Source organism: Fusarium phalaenopsidis, assembly GCF_050370095.1.
Source record: "Fusarium phalaenopsidis strain FUZ10S chromosome Unknown contig_32334, whole genome shotgun sequence".
In the NCBI taxonomy this organism is placed as follows: Eukaryota; Fungi; Ascomycota; class Sordariomycetes; order Hypocreales; family Nectriaceae; genus Fusarium; species Fusarium phalaenopsidis.
Window position 1 is genome coordinate 588,414 of NW_028145390.1, and position 16,401 is coordinate 604,814.

The following is a 16,401-nucleotide window of genomic DNA, read 5'->3' on the forward strand; positions in this document are numbered from 1 at the left end:
TACCAAAGCCGTTTGCAATGACATGCGGCCAATCGCACTGTCGGCTCAAAGAGGTGGAACTGGGGGTGGTAAGAACTGGAGCTACCCAAGCAAGGCAAGGAACGACGTACGCAACCAGACGCCCGTCAATGAAGAGCCTCGTCTCGAACTTGACATCATTGACATGCTTGGAGTATGATTTGGTGAATTGACTGATGGTGGGGGTATTCCACGAGTGAATCGAGATTTGAAATGGTGCTCCCGGTGCGAGGCTGGGCACAAAACAATTCACTGTCGGTAAACCAGAAATGCCGTGGATGTGTGCGAACTCTGGAAGGACGAGTTTAGATGTGGCAAGCCAGGCATTAGGGAGCATCCTCTTACCTGTATCTTGAACAACCTGACAGGTGACTCCGAACTCTCTAAAGGGAATACCGCAGTCTCGTGGGAAAAGAAGGACATCCCAGTCCTCGTACCTCATCTTGACCGAAGAGGGGACCAAGAGGTGATGAAGGTGCCAAGAAAGGGCGATACTGCAAGACAATGCAGATCGGAAGAAAGGAAAGTCAGCCGAGGAGTGCTAGGTAACCAAGCAGAGGAGGGATGAGGATCGTGTTTTGGGAAGACCTGGGTTGTTTACTAAGGGACGAGGAGAAGAGCAGGTGCTGAGGTAGTCACGAGCATGGCAAGCAGCTTGTCCCGTGACTTGAGTGCGCAAGCCATGATGGCTTCGCAATGCTGGGAAGGAGCCAGGTGGGATGGCATGTGAATGTAGGTAGTCAGTCCATCCATGAAGAGCATCACAGGCTGAAAAGCGGCGGATGTAGGCTTGTGAGTAGCCGCTCAGCCTCATATAGGTCTGGGACTTCTGACAGCATAGTACAAAGGTCGCCGACGCCATCAGATTTTGAGATCTCAGGATGGCTGTGTTAGGGGCTTCACTTCACTGAAACACGGATGGATCTTGAACGGAAGGAGCTCCCATTCTCAACCAGAAGCAGCCATAGGGTGGGGCAACATTGGGTGTTTGAGCAGGCCGTGACCCCTTGTTCCAGCCGTGGTTCGGATCGAAATGTCCAACTTGGGCTGCCTGGTCGTCGTGACGAGAGAATGTGTACAGGATTTCGGGATCATGGGCTTCCATTCAGGAATCGGCGACGCTATCGTTCAACACGGCCAGTCGGAACAACAGTTCATCACATCCACGCGCATCATGCAATTCGCCTTGATCCACAGTGCAATTCTCGGCTACGCGGTACTCAAACATCGGTTGATCTTGCATTGAACCCTTCCATTCTTTCTTATGTACAAATGAGCATTTTCTACTCAAGGGTCAGCATCACCCTCCATCCGGGCCTGTTCCACTGTTAGCACATGCACAACCTACGAGCTGCTTGACCTACCCTCGTGGCTCCGGGGCCACCCAGCTCTCGCTCAAGGCCACCCTCAAACTCTCGGGGGTAGGCGGGCGAATCGGGGTAGTTGAGGTAGACCAGTCCGGTGACGCTGAAGAAGACGGCGAGAAAGGTGCCGACCATGATGAGACCGGGGCCGGTCGTGGTCCAGGTGTACTCCCAGGGAGAAAAGATACCCAGCACATCGTTATCCTCGTGGATGGGCTCGCCAAAGTTTCGTCGCTCCTGGGGATCCCACCAGCTACCGTAGGGGTCACGGAACTGACGCTTGATTCGGGGTGGGTTGATGTAGCCGCCGTTCTGCGATATTATCCATTAGCTCCTCGGCTCGTTTTGAGCGCTTTGCCAGTCTTCACTGACCATTCCGGGATCCTCGGCCTCGGTCAGGCTGGGGCCATCGGGGTACTTGGCGTCGATGACCTTCTTGTCGGTGTACGAGTGGGGGAGGAAGGTTCGTCGCTGGATGGTGGGCAGTCGTCGAGCAGCCGTCATGCCGCTGCGCAGGGCCGAGGCCCGCACAATTCGTTGAGGGAGCATCTGCAGAGGGACAAAGAGTTAGCGCGACCAATTGACCATGTCTCAATGGCTTCGGAGCGACGCACCTCGGGCGAGGGGACAGTGTCGTCGGCGCCCAATTGCTCTGTGACGTGAGGTGATGGCTCTGTGTTGAAGCTGTAGCCAATCGAGGCTGTGATGATTCTCAACCGAAAAGTGGCGCCTCAGGCATCAAGGGCGCACGCCAGGCGCGTGCCGGCCCTTTTCGGTTAGCCCCAAGCCAGGTTCAGGGTGTGCGTCCTCAACTCTCCTCCAGCTCAAAAGTTTTGCTGACGACACTGGATTTTGCGACTGAATCCCACGCAGGTCGCTCGCAAGGCCTCTGATCATGTGCAAACTTTGTATGAATATCCGCTGAAGCGCTACGATTCTGTAGACATTAATTTCTCCCCCCCAAATGATAGCTTCGCAGAGAATACGCCCCCTGCGTCCCCTGGCTCCACGTTGCTACTATGCCCGAGACCGCGTCGTCGCCCGTCAACGTGCTGCCCAAGTCGGACTCTGATGCCACCAAGCCTGAGCAAGACGCGCTCGAGCCTTGCACCAACGGAGATGACGCGCCCAACGGTACGATGAACGGCCACGATGGTCATGAAGCCAAGGGAGATGCGACGTCGGCCTTGAACGGCGACGCACATGAGCTGCCCAATGGCCACGATCATGACCATGAGCGACCAGCAAAGAGAAGACGAACAGGAGAATCGACGCCCCACGCCACGCCCAAAAAGCCCAAGATCGAGTCGCCGCCGTGGAAGAAGATAGCTGCTGACGGCCCGACCACCTTTACTGAGAACGGCCGACGCAAATCTGGTCGCATCAACACTCTACCCCTCGAACTCCAGCCCCAGGGCAAGACTCGAATTACGAGACGATCTATCGCCGGCGCGCAGTCGAGTCCGTCGAAACCGAAACCCGAACCTCAACTGTCCAATGGAAACTCGAGAAAACTACCGAATGGCTCGCACAAGTCGACCCCCGCCACCAAAGCGCAGCCCAAGTCCACGGCCGCATCTACCCCGAAATCTTCATCCAAGAAACCCACGGCAGAAATCCGAACATATTCTCGCTCGAATCGCCGTCGAAGTCCTTCTCCCCCACCTCGATCCTCAACCAGAACCCGACGATCAGCGCGCTTTAGCGATGCCAACGACAAGACACAAGACTCGAAAGCCGCGCGTGACGCTACTACCCGTTCCCCTCGAATTAAACTACGAGTCGGTCGATCGGGCGATATCCCTCTCGTGCACCCTGATCAGGTTCGCAAGAGACCCAAGATTGGGACAAGTTTCGAAGACTTTTGGGCTCGAGGTGGGGACATCCCTGTCGAGGAGGGTGGTCTGCAGGCGTCCGAAGATGGCCCCCAATACACTGATGAGATGGCTGAGAAGGACGCTCAACTCATTCTTCGAATTGAGAAAGAAGTTGAAGATGGCGGAATGCTTTCCCAGGGCCGATGCTCCATATTTCTTCCAGAGCCTGAGGAGGAACCACCTCGACAGTGGGCTCGTCAGGACCACATGGTCAAGGCCATGATGAACTTTCGCAAGCTCATGCTCGCGGAGCAACAGCGACACCGATCAACGGCCAAGAAGATTGCTGAAGCCTGCCGCGACGAGTGGCTCCGGCGTCAACCCAAGTCTGCAGAAGAAATCGAAGCCGAACAGAGGGAGATATGGATAACTCGGTACCGGACAGTGGTCAAGGTCATGTTTGGCACGTGGGAGAATGTTCGTGTTGAAGTCAATCGCCGACGATTGGTCGAATGGGAACAAGAAGAGCAGAAGAGAGTCAAGGCAGCACTCAACGAAGCCGTGAACCTGTCAGAGCAGAAACTCCAAGCGCGGCGTGCGGGATTGGATTCCGAGCAACCATCAGACGAAGAGGATGGGTTTGACGGACTCACCGACGACATGAGTTTAGCGGATGACGATGATGACGACTTGGGCCTTGCTTCGGACGAAGGCGACGATGAGGATGATGATCCAGACAGCGACATAATGTCATCTGATGATGAAGGCGAGGAGGAAGAGGAAGACACAAAGGATTTGGGTGATGAGAACTTGACCCAGGAACAGCTACGAGAAAAGTATGCCCACATTCCAGATCTCGAGCAAACGCCGGCGGATACGGAAACACCGACGAGCGGACCGAACCACGAAGATACAGATGCTGCCGATACCGCACAAGCTACCGAGAACCCAGAGTCGAGCGATGAATCCGTGGACATGGACGATGATCTTGGCTCAAGTGATATGGAAAGTAACGAGGAAGCCGAAGACGACGAGTCGGAAGAGGAGTCAGAGGAGGAGGCAGGTGGTCTGCTGGGATTGTTCTTTGGAAAATCGGAGCTTAAGAAGATCAACGACGAGGCTGGCGTGGAAACTCCAGCTGATGACGATGCCGAGATGCCCGATGCAACGACCCAGGATACACCCGCCCCAGAGGACAAGGGCGATTCGGATCCAGAAGATGAGATGTCCTTGATCCAGCTCCCGGATCCAGACCGCGCCGAACATACTCAAAATGGCGAACCGGCCGCTCAAGGGACGGAGGATCAAGAAGCATCGGAATCGGCGAAGCCTGAGGGAATTCCCTCGGATGAGACGAAACTGAAGGATCTACCCACAGTCAGTGTCGATACGACCAACGTACCCTCGCCTACGAAGATGGTGGAAGAACCAGGCCACGAAGTCACCATGACAGGCACCGACGAGAAACCTAGTGAGGAACGGGTTGAGCAACTTTTGGATGTTGCAGGCCCAGATAAACTGCCCAGCCCCGAGACCGAGCCAGTCACAAACCCCCCTAGTCCCACACACAGCCTGTCGCCTCCGCCTACATCGGAAACCAAGCCTTCCGAGCTCGATACTGCATCGTCTGCGGAGGCTCCTGCTGGCAAGCCTGATGTGAGTGCATCTGCCTCACCCCAGCCTGTTGCCAATCACAAAACCGAAGTACCGTTCCTTCTCCGTGGAACGCTACGAGAATATCAACGCGACGGCCTTGATTGGCTGGCCGGCCTATACGCCAACAACACCAATGGCATCCTCGCCGATGAAATGGGATTGGGAAAGACGATTCAGACTATCGCCCTTCTTGCGCACTTGGCTTGCCAACATGAGGTATGGGGACCACACCTTGTTGTGGTGCCGACCAGTGTCATGCTCAATTGGGAAATGGAGTTCAAAAAGTGGTGCCCTGGCTTCAAGATTTTGGCTTACTATGGCTCACAAGAGGAACGCAAACGCAAGCGACAAGGCTGGAACAATGACGATGTGTGGAACGTATGCATTACTTCGTACCAGCTGGTGCTCCAGGACCAACAGGTGTTCAAACGGCGACGCTGGCATTACATGATTCTTGATGAGGCACACAACATCAAGAACTTCAAGTCTCAGCGCTGGCAGACTCTTCTTGGTTTCAACACTCATTCCCGGCTTTTACTTACTGGAACGCCCCTCCAGAACAACCTTACCGAGCTTTGGTCGCTTCTGTTTTTCCTCATGCCGGCTGAGAATGGCGTCGGCGGGTTTGCTGACCTGCAGGAATTCCACGACTGGTTCCACAAACCGGAGACCCAGATTCTTGAGAGCGGGAGGGAACAGATGGACGACGAGGCCAGAGCCATCATATCCAAGCTCCATAAAGTGCTTCGTCCGTATTTGCTTCGCCGTCTCAAAGCCGATGTTGAGAAGCAGATGCCTGCCAAGTACGAACACGTCGAGTTTTGCCGACTCTCCAAACGTCAACGCGAACTGTACGACGGCTTCCTCTCCCGGACAGACACCAAGGCGACGTTGGCTTCGGGCAACTACCTTTCCATCATCAACTGTTTGATGCAGCTTCGGAAAGTGTGCAATCACCCCGATCTGTTTGTCGACCGACCAATCATGACGTCGTTCCGCATGCAGAAGTCCGTCGTCTCCGACTTTGACGTGGTCGAGCAAAGGGTGCAGAAGCTGCTATTGGCACCGAAGCCTATGAGTGCTGTCAACCTAGACTTCCTCAACCTCATCCCAGCCCATTACGAGCACTTGACAACCACCCAAGCAGATCGGATTGCTCATTTGAGCTCGCACCGGGTGTTGATGGACCTCCGTGAAGTTCAAAGAACACGAGCGCAACAGGCGTACTCGACCCTTGACCCGTCGACGGTAGAATCTAGCATCGCTTATCTCGAGAGTGGTGCAAGATGGAGCCGGTTTGAGGAGCTTCAACACTGCGTCTATCTGAATGCACTGCGTCGGCAGCAAAGGCCGATTTATGGCAAGAACCTGATTGACTTGCTCACCATTGGCACCGACAAGCGACCCTACAAGCCACGTCCCAAGGTTCCTCGCCAAATTATGGGTTGGTTCGAGGATGAGTCGACGACCATTCGATCCATGATTCCCACCATTAATCACCGAGCAGACAGCTTCAAGACCATCATTGAGAAGTTCTCATGTGTGACCCCGGCGGTTGTCACCAGAGACATGGAGCAGTTCGTGCTTGGGCGCAAGGGTGTACAGGCCTTTACAGACGAAGACCTCAAGCTATCGGCACCTGTTCGATGGGCACCTTTCCTACCCAAGGAGTCGCCACCAGATCCCTGGCATGAGGGTCGGATGAGACTCAGCATCCAGTTCCCCGACAAGCGTTTACTCCAATATGACTGCGGCAAACTTCAAATTCTGGATAAGCTGCTGAGGAAGCTGCAGGCTGGTGGCCATCGTGCTCTCATCTTTACGCAGATGACCAAGGTTCTCGACATTCTCGAACAATTCCTCAACATCCACGGTCACAAATACCTCCGCCTGGATGGTGCCACCAAGGTCGAACAACGTCAGATTCTTACAGACCGGTTCAATCACGACCCTCGAATCCTCTGCTTCATCTTGTCGACGCGATCGGGTGGTCTCGGAATCAACCTCACAGGTGCTGACACGGTCATTTTTTATGATCAAGACTGGAACCCTGCCATGGACAAGCAATGTCAGGATCGATGCCATCGTATCGGCCAAACACGAGATGTGCATATTTACCGCTTGGTCAGTGAACACACTATTGAAGCCAACATCCTCCGGAAAGCGTCACAGAAGCAGATGCTCGACGATGTGGTTATCCAAGAGGGAGAGTTTACAACCGATTACTTCAACAAGATGTCGGTCAGGGATGTTCTTGGTGACAAGGTCGACTCTACTAGTGAAGGCGTGGATGCCGCTGATGCCGCCCTGGACCGAGTTCTTGGTGGTCCTGATACCAGCTCAGACCAGCGAAGGGTTGGGCGAGCACTCGAACAAGCCGAAGACAGAGAGGATGTTGCAGCCGCTCGCGTGGCGGAGAAGGAGATCCAAGCCGACGACGCCGATTTCACCGAGAAACCCAGCAATACCGCTTCTGGGACCTCGACGGCGCGACAGGGAACACCAGCTGGCAAGTCAGTGTTGGATGGGGGACTCGATGAGGTTGACACACCTCAAGCGGAACAGATTGTGGAGTACAACGCATGGGGCGACAAGATGCGTACCATTGACGACTACATGCTGAGCATCATGGCAGAGCAGCTCAAGGGCACCAAGCTTGAGTTGCCCAAGGACAAAAAGAAGGGGAAGAAAAAGGGCAAGGACACACGCAAACGATGAAGCGACGGCCCAAAATCGCATCATAATAGCCGCCGCGGGGATTGAGTACGGCACCGCACAAAACACCTGTATATTAGCATCCATTGGGGAACCAGGCAACCTGGCTAAAAAGGGGAGACAAAAAACCAACAGCACACGGGGGGCGGCTTTTACTTGTAGACTGGGTGTTTTATAGGGGGTGGGGTTCCTGGATTGTACGAACTGAACTGTAGGGGGCGATGGTGGTTCATTGCATCTATGGGAGTTTTTTGGAGTGTGAAAAGGGGACGGTTTTTGTGTCCTTGACGTGGCGCATCGGTAGACTTGTAAGAATTGGATGAGAAACACCTATCCTGCTTTCAGTTGATCATGCTCATCTTGTTCTTGCAGTGATTTCGGACAATATTGATCAAAACCTTCGTGGCTATTGGTGTTTGCCAATTGAGCACTTGCCATCTGCTATCGTCCTGAGCACAGGGGTCATTGCGACCAGGGTAGATGAAGTAGTAGGCTCGAGGACTCTCTCATAACTGTGACAGAAGCTAAACCGCATGAAGATTCGTGTTTTGTTTGGGTGCTGTGAGATTGAGGTGCCGTTATCCCTTGGTGTTTCTTGCTGACTCTGCTTGAGCTCAGCCTGACCAAGGCATCCAACGCACAGCCCCCGGGACTTGCAACAACAGCCATCCAAGCATTCAAGGAACATCAAACGTTCTTCCTGAATCGAACAGGGTACCGCGGGCCGAGTGCATCCGAGGTAAGAGATGACGCGCGAGGTTATCAACGGCGCTGTTGCGATGCATGCCAGATGATGCATGTCCCGATTACCCTATCATTCGTAAGCTACCGGTGTCTCTTTGCCTAGATACCTTGGCCAACGTGTTTCCCTATCGGTTAAGATGCAAGGCCATTAGTGAAACTGCGCGTTTGTTCTTCAACCTTCACCTGACAGCGAGTTGTTCGGAGGAGAGCGACTTGTGTCATCAATGATATACATTCTGGGCATTACTTGCTATGTGGTATTATCGTGCGCGACAAGAAAAATGAAACAAAAGTCCTTTCAACCTTTTACAGCATCGCCTGCAATCTCGGCTGCATCTCATCCTCCGTCCGCAACCCAAGCTCCGCCTTCATCTTGACCCACGACTCTGCTGCCCTCCTCGCCATCTCCTCCGGCACCGCCGCATCCGGCTCTGCGAGTCTCCTGTTGAACACCTCAAAGCTCAGCCATCCTTCAAAGCCGAGGCCTTGGATGACGGTTCTGAGGAGTTGTTTGCAAGGGAGGTAGCCGCCGTATTGGGGCTCGCCGTAGAAGAGACGCGCGTTGCGCGACCAGCTCATGCGGGCGGGTTGCTCGGGGTTGTAGAAGGGGTGGGATGTGTCTAGAGGGGCAGAGAGGCGTTCGCCGTCTGCGACTTGGACGAGGAATACTTTTGTGATGTCAATGTCGGAGAGGATTCGCTTGATCGAGTCGACCGTCGCTTGTTCGCAGTCGGATGTTCTTCCGGTTGGTGACGCGGGATCGGCGTAGATTCTCCCGAGGATGTTGTAGCTGTCGAGGCATACGCCAAAGTTGGGTCGGTCTACACGTTGAACAAGATCCCAACTCGCCTCCCACGTATCGGTTCTTGTGCCCCAGCATAGTGCTTCGTATGCGAAGTTGATGACTGGCTCCTGCTGCAATCCCATCTCTGCCGCCTCGACAAAATCCGCTACGATCAAGTCCATATCATCCGTAACCTCATCCTCAGAAAGGAAACTGCTCGGAAATAAGATCAAGTCGGTCCCCAAAGCATGGACCAGCTCAAACCAAAGCTGCAATTCGTCAATCCTCTTGCTATGCTGGTCCCGGTCGACGAGGCCGCCAAAGTGCATGAACGGCTGGAGGCAGATGATGGTGAGATTCCGGGCGGCGCAGAGCTGGTTGATGGCACGGGCGGCTGCGATCTGATCCTCGGGGGAGCCGCCGCCGGGAAAGGACTTTGAAAAGTCTACGAGGTCCTCGTAAAAGACTTCGATGCCCTGGAAACCGTATTTTTGCGCCATGTCGAGCTTGTGTGGGAGGGAGTGGCCGGCGAAGCAGCGTCCTAGGGACATTGTGCATATGCTGGGCTTGTGTGCCATGATGAAGATGTGATGCTGATACTGAGCGAAGGAATAAATCAATTGCTGTGGTTGACTTGTGTGATGCTGGACTTTGATGATGGAACTGAGCTTTGGAGGATGGTATATAGAGATTGAAACTTGATATGATGAAACTGTCTAGGAATCGCCGAAGAGAAACAGCTACCTCTGATGCAGTGGCAACATGATTTATCAACCACGAGGGAAGCTCCCCTGATGGAGAGTCCCATCGAGATAACCTCCTCCAACCGCCAATAGCCATTGATCCCCCTTGTCAGAGGTATGGTAGATTGGCGGAATTGGCGTCATCGGCACTGTCACGAGGCGGAACCAACCGTCCAATATGCCATGAGTTAAACAGTTTTCCGCCCATCTTCCATGATGCATCATGGGTAATCTTGGTGGTGGTGTAGGATCCCCCGGCTGGTTAAGTCTTTACCCGGTGTGGGGAAAAACTCAACCTATCGGCAATGCCTTGTTCCACCAGGAGAGGGAGGGAAACGCAGGTTCCGGGCCTGTACCCGGTGGAAAAATCCTTGCGTCTTTCTCGGCATTTCAATCGTGGGGGAGAAGAGATCTCGCATGAACTTGGACCGAGTTTCTCAGATCTCTGATGACAATTCCCTGCCTTTCTTGCCTTCCTAGTGGACACTACTTGAAGAGAGCTGAGTCCTAGCGTTGGGTCAGAGAAAACAAACCCCAGATTCTCATACTAGTCTTTTCTCAATATGTCTGTCCAAGAAGTGTCTTATCCCTCTGGGGACTCGCTCGCTTCGTGCGAAGTCTCGCGACTTCAACGCCACGGATACCTCTTTGGGAAGAAGCTGACCAATTCCCTTTCACCCTTTCTTCACAATGTCATCTATCAAGATCTTGGCCTGCGATGGGGTCAGGTCCGACTCGACTCGGCGGATATCCCCTCCTTCTTGAAGCTTGCCCAACACCCCGACTTTTACGGTGAGTTATTTGTTTACTCGGATTGTTGAGTGAGGCTAATAAGATTCAAGGCGCTTCGGTAACAATGCCCAACAAGGTCGCCATCATCCCTTACTTGGATGAGCTGACTGAGGAGTGCCGCGACGTCGGTGCTTGCAACACACTCTTCCTCCGGGAACAAGACGGCCGCCGCATCTTCTGCGGCGCCAACACCGACGTCATCGGCATCCGCGACGCCTTCTACCAAAACATCGCTGACCCAGACGGCGTGTTCCACGAGAAGCCCGCTCTCGTGGTCGGCGGCGGCGGCGCAGCCCGAAGCGCCATCTACGCCCTGCGCAAGTGGATGAAGGTCAAGGCCATCTACCTCGTCAACCGTGATGAGTCAGAGGTTGAAGCCGTCATTAAAGACTGTGCGGAGCGCGGCTACGGCGATGACCTTGTCCATGTGAAAACGGTCTCGCAGGCCCTGGACCTCGAAAGCCCCGGCGCCATCGTGGCGTGCGTGCCAGACTTTGAACCCCAAACAGCAGAGGAGATTCTCGCACGACGTGTGACGGAGACATTTTTGGAAAAGGAGCGCAAGGGTGCTATTCTGGAGATGTGCTACAACCCTACACCGTTTACACGGCTGGGTGCCCTGTCTGAGGAGAAAGGGTGGCAGGTTATTCTTGGTACTGAGGCTTTGATCTGGCAGGGTTTGGAGCAGGATAAGTACTGGACTGGAAGGCCGATAGAGGAGCTGCCGAGGGAAAAGGTTCAGCTGGCTATTGCGGAAAAGGTTGCTCATAGGGCCCAGGAGTCGAAGCTGTGAGCGATGCACATTGCCCCAGGGGACATAGACAGGTATTTTGGGGTTACAAACAGCATGATAATAGCGTGTGTAGAACTCAGAAATAAGAACGGTTCACATCTTGTTCAAGAAATCATATCAAAGAGTAGTCCGAAGACTACTCATGCTGCTGTCCTAGAGGCTACTTGCTGTGATTAGTTCTTTGATTACGGCAGAGCTTGAACTTCGAAGTTGTGAGGGTTTGATTGCTTCAAAGGTCATAGATAGGTGTAATGGGACAATGAGGAGGCTATTAAAATGTATGAAGGAGAATATTAGGAACGACTGAAGTCCAATAAGAATCAACAACGAGCATAGTTTGGGTGGCTTCCAATGATGCTCAACACTATCCATGTTCCACGTCACTCCCATTTCGTCTCCTCAGGCCTCCTTTAATGGGTATAAATCGAGCGGTCGATATTCCCTCCCAGGCTTCGACTTTTTCGCCTGTCCTCTTCGTTAACATTCTGAGACTTACTAAATAACCCCTGATCTCCGCCTTCCAGACGTAACCAACTGCGGATCCCAGGAATATCAAAGGCACGAGGACTAGACAGAGAGTTAGGGCAGGGCTGTTGCTGATATCGACATGTGAATAAAACCTACAAATAATATAGAAAGCCCAGGCAGGGGCCTGCATGAAAGTTGCGACGTCCAACGCAAAGAGAGAGGTGAGAAATGAGAGAGGGAGCTGGTACAATGTTTAATAAATGGTGACTCTTTCCTGATACGATCAACTTACAAACCAAACGGTGACAAGGGTAAAAATCAAGACTATTTTCCCTTGCTTGAAAGACTCCTTGCCCTGCTTCACGGACTCGCTCGCCTGCCAATTGGCGATCTCCGCTTGAAAGCCGGCAATGTCACTCTCCTGGAGCGTGAGTGTAGTCTTGACCTATTAGTCAACAGTCAGTATCCGCGGCTGCGTGAAAGAGTTATGGGTTAACAAACGGCTTCTTGAGTCTGCTCGGCAAACTTGTCCAATTCCTTGATGTCTCTCAAGAGATAGTGGCTTGAAAGATCCTCGTCGGTACCCTTTCCAGCCATGGTCACCTGGACCTTGCGTTGGAATCTTGCAATCGACATCAGGATGTTGAGTTCGTCGCGAATATCTTTAATGTGGCAGAGCTGTTCTGAGACCGTCGTGAGCGCAGCCCGGAGAGCCTTCATCATTTTGAATGTGCGATCAGCATCGAGGCCGGTTTTTAATTCTGTTGCGTCGTTGCGGCGCTGGTATGCCCAATTGAACAAGCTCGACTCTTTTCTCCCCTGTGAAGAATGTTAGTTCATATCAAGCTCCTAGGAGAATCCAGCGGTACGGACGATCTCATTGATAGAGTCCGAGAAGATTTGGTGGATCGATCGCTCTTCTTTGTGTTTCCCATCCTCAGTGGTGCTCTGATCTACCCTGTCCATGTTCACCTGATGCTGGCCATTCACGTCTTGGCGCCTTCGCTTCCTGTCGTAGGTACCAATGCAATAGTCTACAATTACCTGGCTCATTTCAGCGGCAGATGTTGGTCCGAGTCGACGGCTTCCATTCTCGACTTGCCTCTGAAGATGGCCCAAAATGTCTGTCACAAGATTGTCTCGAATATCGTTGGTTGCGCAAGAGGTCGAGGTAATTAACCACTCTATGGAACGATTCAATAAGTAATCAAGGCGGGGTGAAAGGTTACTGGAAACATACTGTCGTCAATAGTCCATATCCAGAGTTGGCTAACTCGCAACAAAGGCCAGAACCTTTGCTTCTTGATATCTAGGCCCTGCAGATACTTTGTGACGACCTGGTCCTTGTTGCGCGAGTCCCGGTCCCCGACAGAGTCCTTGTCCGATGCAAACTGATAGTAGAACTCGTCTAGGGTCGTAGGCTGGTGAATCACCGACTTTCGGTACGCTTCAAAGAGCGCATCACGCATCTCTATCTCAGCTTGGACCTTTTTCTCGAGGTCTGATTGGGTTTCCGTGCCCGTCATCCGCTTGCCACTCTCGATTTGGTGGTATGTTGAGAAATACAGATAAGGCATCTAGAACCGATATGAGATCATGAAAGAGTGTGACGAATTAGGGAAGGAATACTGACATAGATGGCCGAAACGGCAAAAGATTTGCCTTTCTCTGCGTCACCACAATCCGTGTCGACTGTCTGCACAGCCCTGCTGACATGGGAATGGCTGTTTGACTCTTCTTCCCGTTCTCGCCTTCGAGTATTAGAAATTTCCTCGGAAGGGTTGTTTTGACCTTCATTTGGGCTATCTTCGTCGTCTTCATCGCTGTTGGGTCTGCCTCGTTGCTCGTTGTGCCGGGAGCGGATGTCTGTTCGACTGGACTCTCGCTCACTGACATCTTTCAACTCACCCTCACCTTCTGCATTGCGTTTAGTCGCATTGTCTGCCTTCTTGACAACATACCGGGGTCTCATGAAGCGCGAAGTGGACGTTCTGTCTGGGATTTCGATCCAGCTACTTCGCAAAAAGGAGGCCACCTTTTCAGCTTCGCTCTTGCAACACCCTTCTCCTTTTAGTATCTTCTTTGCTGTGTCCTAAAGTGCGGCTACAGTCAGCACATGCGTCGCTCTCATAATCCAGCGAGATTCTACTGAATAAAGCAGTTCTCACCTCCATCCAAACCATCTACTTGCGGTCAGTTTGAAGCTTTAAACGTGGAGAGCTCGGGAGGAAAAGCTTACGTTAGTTGACGGCAAATGAATCCAAGTGAACTGGGCCTTGGTCTTGTTGTTCTCCTGGAAATCTTCCGAGGTTGTCGATGCTTGTTCGGACGAGACCCTGGGTGTATACTCGAATTGCTTGAGCCTTGTGACAATGTCTTCCATGTGTTTCATCTTGTCGTCATTATACAAGACTTCCTGAATCGTTCGGAACTTGACAAAGTTGCTTTGGATGATTGCTGCGCGGAAATGTTTCAAGCTTGATGCCATGCTCTTGTCTGGCTTCGACAAGTCCAACGGCCTGGTAGGCTTTTCAACCTTCTCTGGGTAGAGGTAGTCTAGAATGTCCTCCATGTCTCTCAAAACCTGGTCATCTTTGTTTGAAACGGCTCCGCTCGCCGGGCCACGCCCTCCTCTCTGTCTCTTCCTCTCCGCCAATGGTTTTGAAGTTTGTCGTTTCTCATCGAGTTTTTTAATCAATTCCCGGCCGCTTGAGATGCTGTTATCAATCTTGTCCTTGGCGACTGTCTTTTCCAGGCCCAATGTTCGGAGGTAGGTCAGGAGCACCCGCGGCATGCATGCATAAATCGCCCACTCGAGTATCGTCCATTGATCGTGGCTGAGGTCTTGGGAAACGCCCGCAGCAAACCTCTTCCGGAAAAGGTCCTGAGCAAAAGTGTGTCGCTCTAGGCGGTATGCAGCCCAGCAAAACAGTTCTTCAATTAATCCACCTTGAGCGAGGCGATCAATCAGCGAGTTGAACAAGGGTTCGAAGGCAGGCGTCGGGCTCCTCTTATCCGCGTCAAATGCAACGTCAAATGCAGTCTCTCCATTCTTGTCTGGGTGCAAGAGTCTTTTGACGGACAACGAATGGACTAGTTTCAGTGCCACATCTGTGTCAGACTCCATCTCCCTCCAGATCCAGTACGCTGAGGAGGCCATTGCATGGTGTAGCGCAGTCTTCCCCTCCGTGTCTGTGACATTGACATCCGGATTCATCTCGAGGAGATGCTCAATGGCACGTGTGGCCAGCTCCCCGGGTTTGTTCGCACATAGTTGCATTAGGGGCGTTATCCCATCATTGTCTGGTATAATGACAACATCCTGTTCGGTTGGATTCTCTTGCAGATGCTTTAGCAACTTGTCAAAGGTGTTGTATAGACCTTCTCTGATTGCCGTCATCAAGGGTGTCCACCCATCTGAGTCTCTGATGCGAAGACTTGCTCTTCCCTCTAAAAGGACATCGACCACATCCTCGCACTCATAGTATATGGCCTTGTTGAGCGGAGTCCAGTGTGTGCCGCCGACAGGCTTGTTGATGACGAATCCTCCAGGGCCAAACAAACCACGTACCACTGTGGCTTCAAAACCACGTACGACGGCTGAGTGAAGAGGGTAGTTTCCAGACGCGTCCATGCGCTCGGGATCGGCGTCGTTCTCTAGCAAGATCTCCACTAGTTGCTGGTTCCCGTATTCGCAGGCCGCGTGCAATGGTAACTCTCCGTTACCATTCTTGATATTGACCTCGGCCCCAGCCGTAAGGAGTTGACGTGCCATCTTGCTGAAGCCTTTCTGAACAGCCATGTGGAGCGCCGTCTCCTGATGTTCCGGAGAGCGGGCATCGATAATGTCCTTCCATTGATCCAGGCATTTTTCGAGCTCGTGGGAGCCATTATCATCATCCTCGATCCTCTTCAGTAGCTCATGCAATGGCGTCAATTTCCAGTCTTCGGAAAGGCCACTGTCCTCACGGACGTGATCCTCGGTCATCTCGTGGTGGTCACTCGGCTCCTCGATCTTCGTGCGCCAAGAATCGATTCGCTGACGTCTGGTGAACGGGGGTTCATCTTTGATCTTGGCAGCATGGCTGTCTGTTGTTTCTGGGTTGTTCTTTCTAAATTGACCACTGTCCGGATCATGATTTTCGGACTGGTCAGCACCTGGATTCGCCGAAGGCTGAGACATGTGTGTTGTGACGGGCAAGAGGATACTAAATGGGGAGGAAAATGAGAGAGGGTGCGTTGATAATGCGTTCTTTGGTATAGTTGAAGCCCAGACCTCGATGGGTTAACTGAGCTAGCAGATAGAGAGAGGGTGCAGTGTTGTCTCGTGGGCTTTTTTTCATTTGTGGTTTGGGGGGCAAGACCAGGCTCCTCATGCAAGCTATATACCCAGGTAATCTACCTAGGAAGAGAGACCAGGTAAGCAGGTCGAACTGTTTTGACTAATTCAGACAGTCCTGCAAGAAGTTTCAGCTGACTTCTCAATACGATTAAAGTGCAGACGCCA

General features: G+C 52.7%; 5 protein-coding genes across 5 annotated transcripts; 2 read left to right on the top strand and 3 right to left on the bottom strand.

Annotated features, from left to right (window-relative positions):
* Positions 1–1,305: 1,305 nt before the first annotated feature.
* On the bottom strand, positions 1,306–1,931 carry LRP88_14307 (uncharacterized protein; the record flags this gene model as incomplete). Its single annotated transcript, XM_083250654.1, has 3 exons — positions 1,306–1,335; positions 1,383–1,694; positions 1,755–1,931. 3 exons carry the CDS (start codon positions 1,929–1,931, stop codon positions 1,306–1,308), a joined length of 519 nt encoding a protein of 172 aa, XP_083093719.1.
* A 470-nt stretch (positions 1,932–2,401) lies between these two features.
* LRP88_14308 (chromatin-remodeling protein SWR1 domain-containing protein) lies at positions 2,402–7,573 on the top strand (the record flags this gene model as incomplete). The annotated part of the gene is made up of 1 exon (XM_083250655.1): positions 2,402–7,573. One exon carries the CDS (start codon positions 2,402–2,404, stop codon positions 7,571–7,573), a length of 5,172 nt encoding a protein of 1,723 aa, XP_083093720.1.
* Positions 7,574–8,620: 1,047 nt separating this feature from the next.
* On the bottom strand, positions 8,621–9,676 carry LRP88_14309 (xylose isomerase-like protein; the record flags this gene model as incomplete). Its single annotated transcript, XM_083250656.1, has 1 exon — positions 8,621–9,676. One exon carries the CDS (start codon positions 9,674–9,676, stop codon positions 8,621–8,623), a length of 1,056 nt encoding a protein of 351 aa, XP_083093721.1.
* A 728-nt stretch (positions 9,677–10,404) lies between these two features.
* Positions 10,405–11,426, top strand: LRP88_14310 (uncharacterized protein; the record flags this gene model as incomplete). The annotated part of the gene is made up of 2 exons (XM_083250657.1): positions 10,405–10,633; positions 10,684–11,426. 2 exons carry the CDS (start codon positions 10,405–10,407, stop codon positions 11,424–11,426), a joined length of 972 nt encoding a protein of 323 aa, XP_083093722.1.
* Positions 11,427–11,562: 136 nt separating this feature from the next.
* On the bottom strand, positions 11,563–16,077 carry LRP88_14311 (uncharacterized protein; the record flags this gene model as incomplete). The annotated part of the gene is made up of 9 exons (XM_083250658.1): positions 11,563–11,586; positions 11,923–11,993; positions 12,051–12,135; positions 12,187–12,339; positions 12,396–12,713; positions 12,768–13,078; positions 13,135–13,471; positions 13,528–13,986; positions 14,134–16,077. The coding sequence occupies 9 exons, from the start codon at positions 16,075–16,077 to the stop codon at positions 11,563–11,565; spliced, it is 3,702 nt and encodes a 1,233-aa protein (XP_083093723.1).
* Positions 16,078–16,401: the final 324 nt, after the last annotated feature.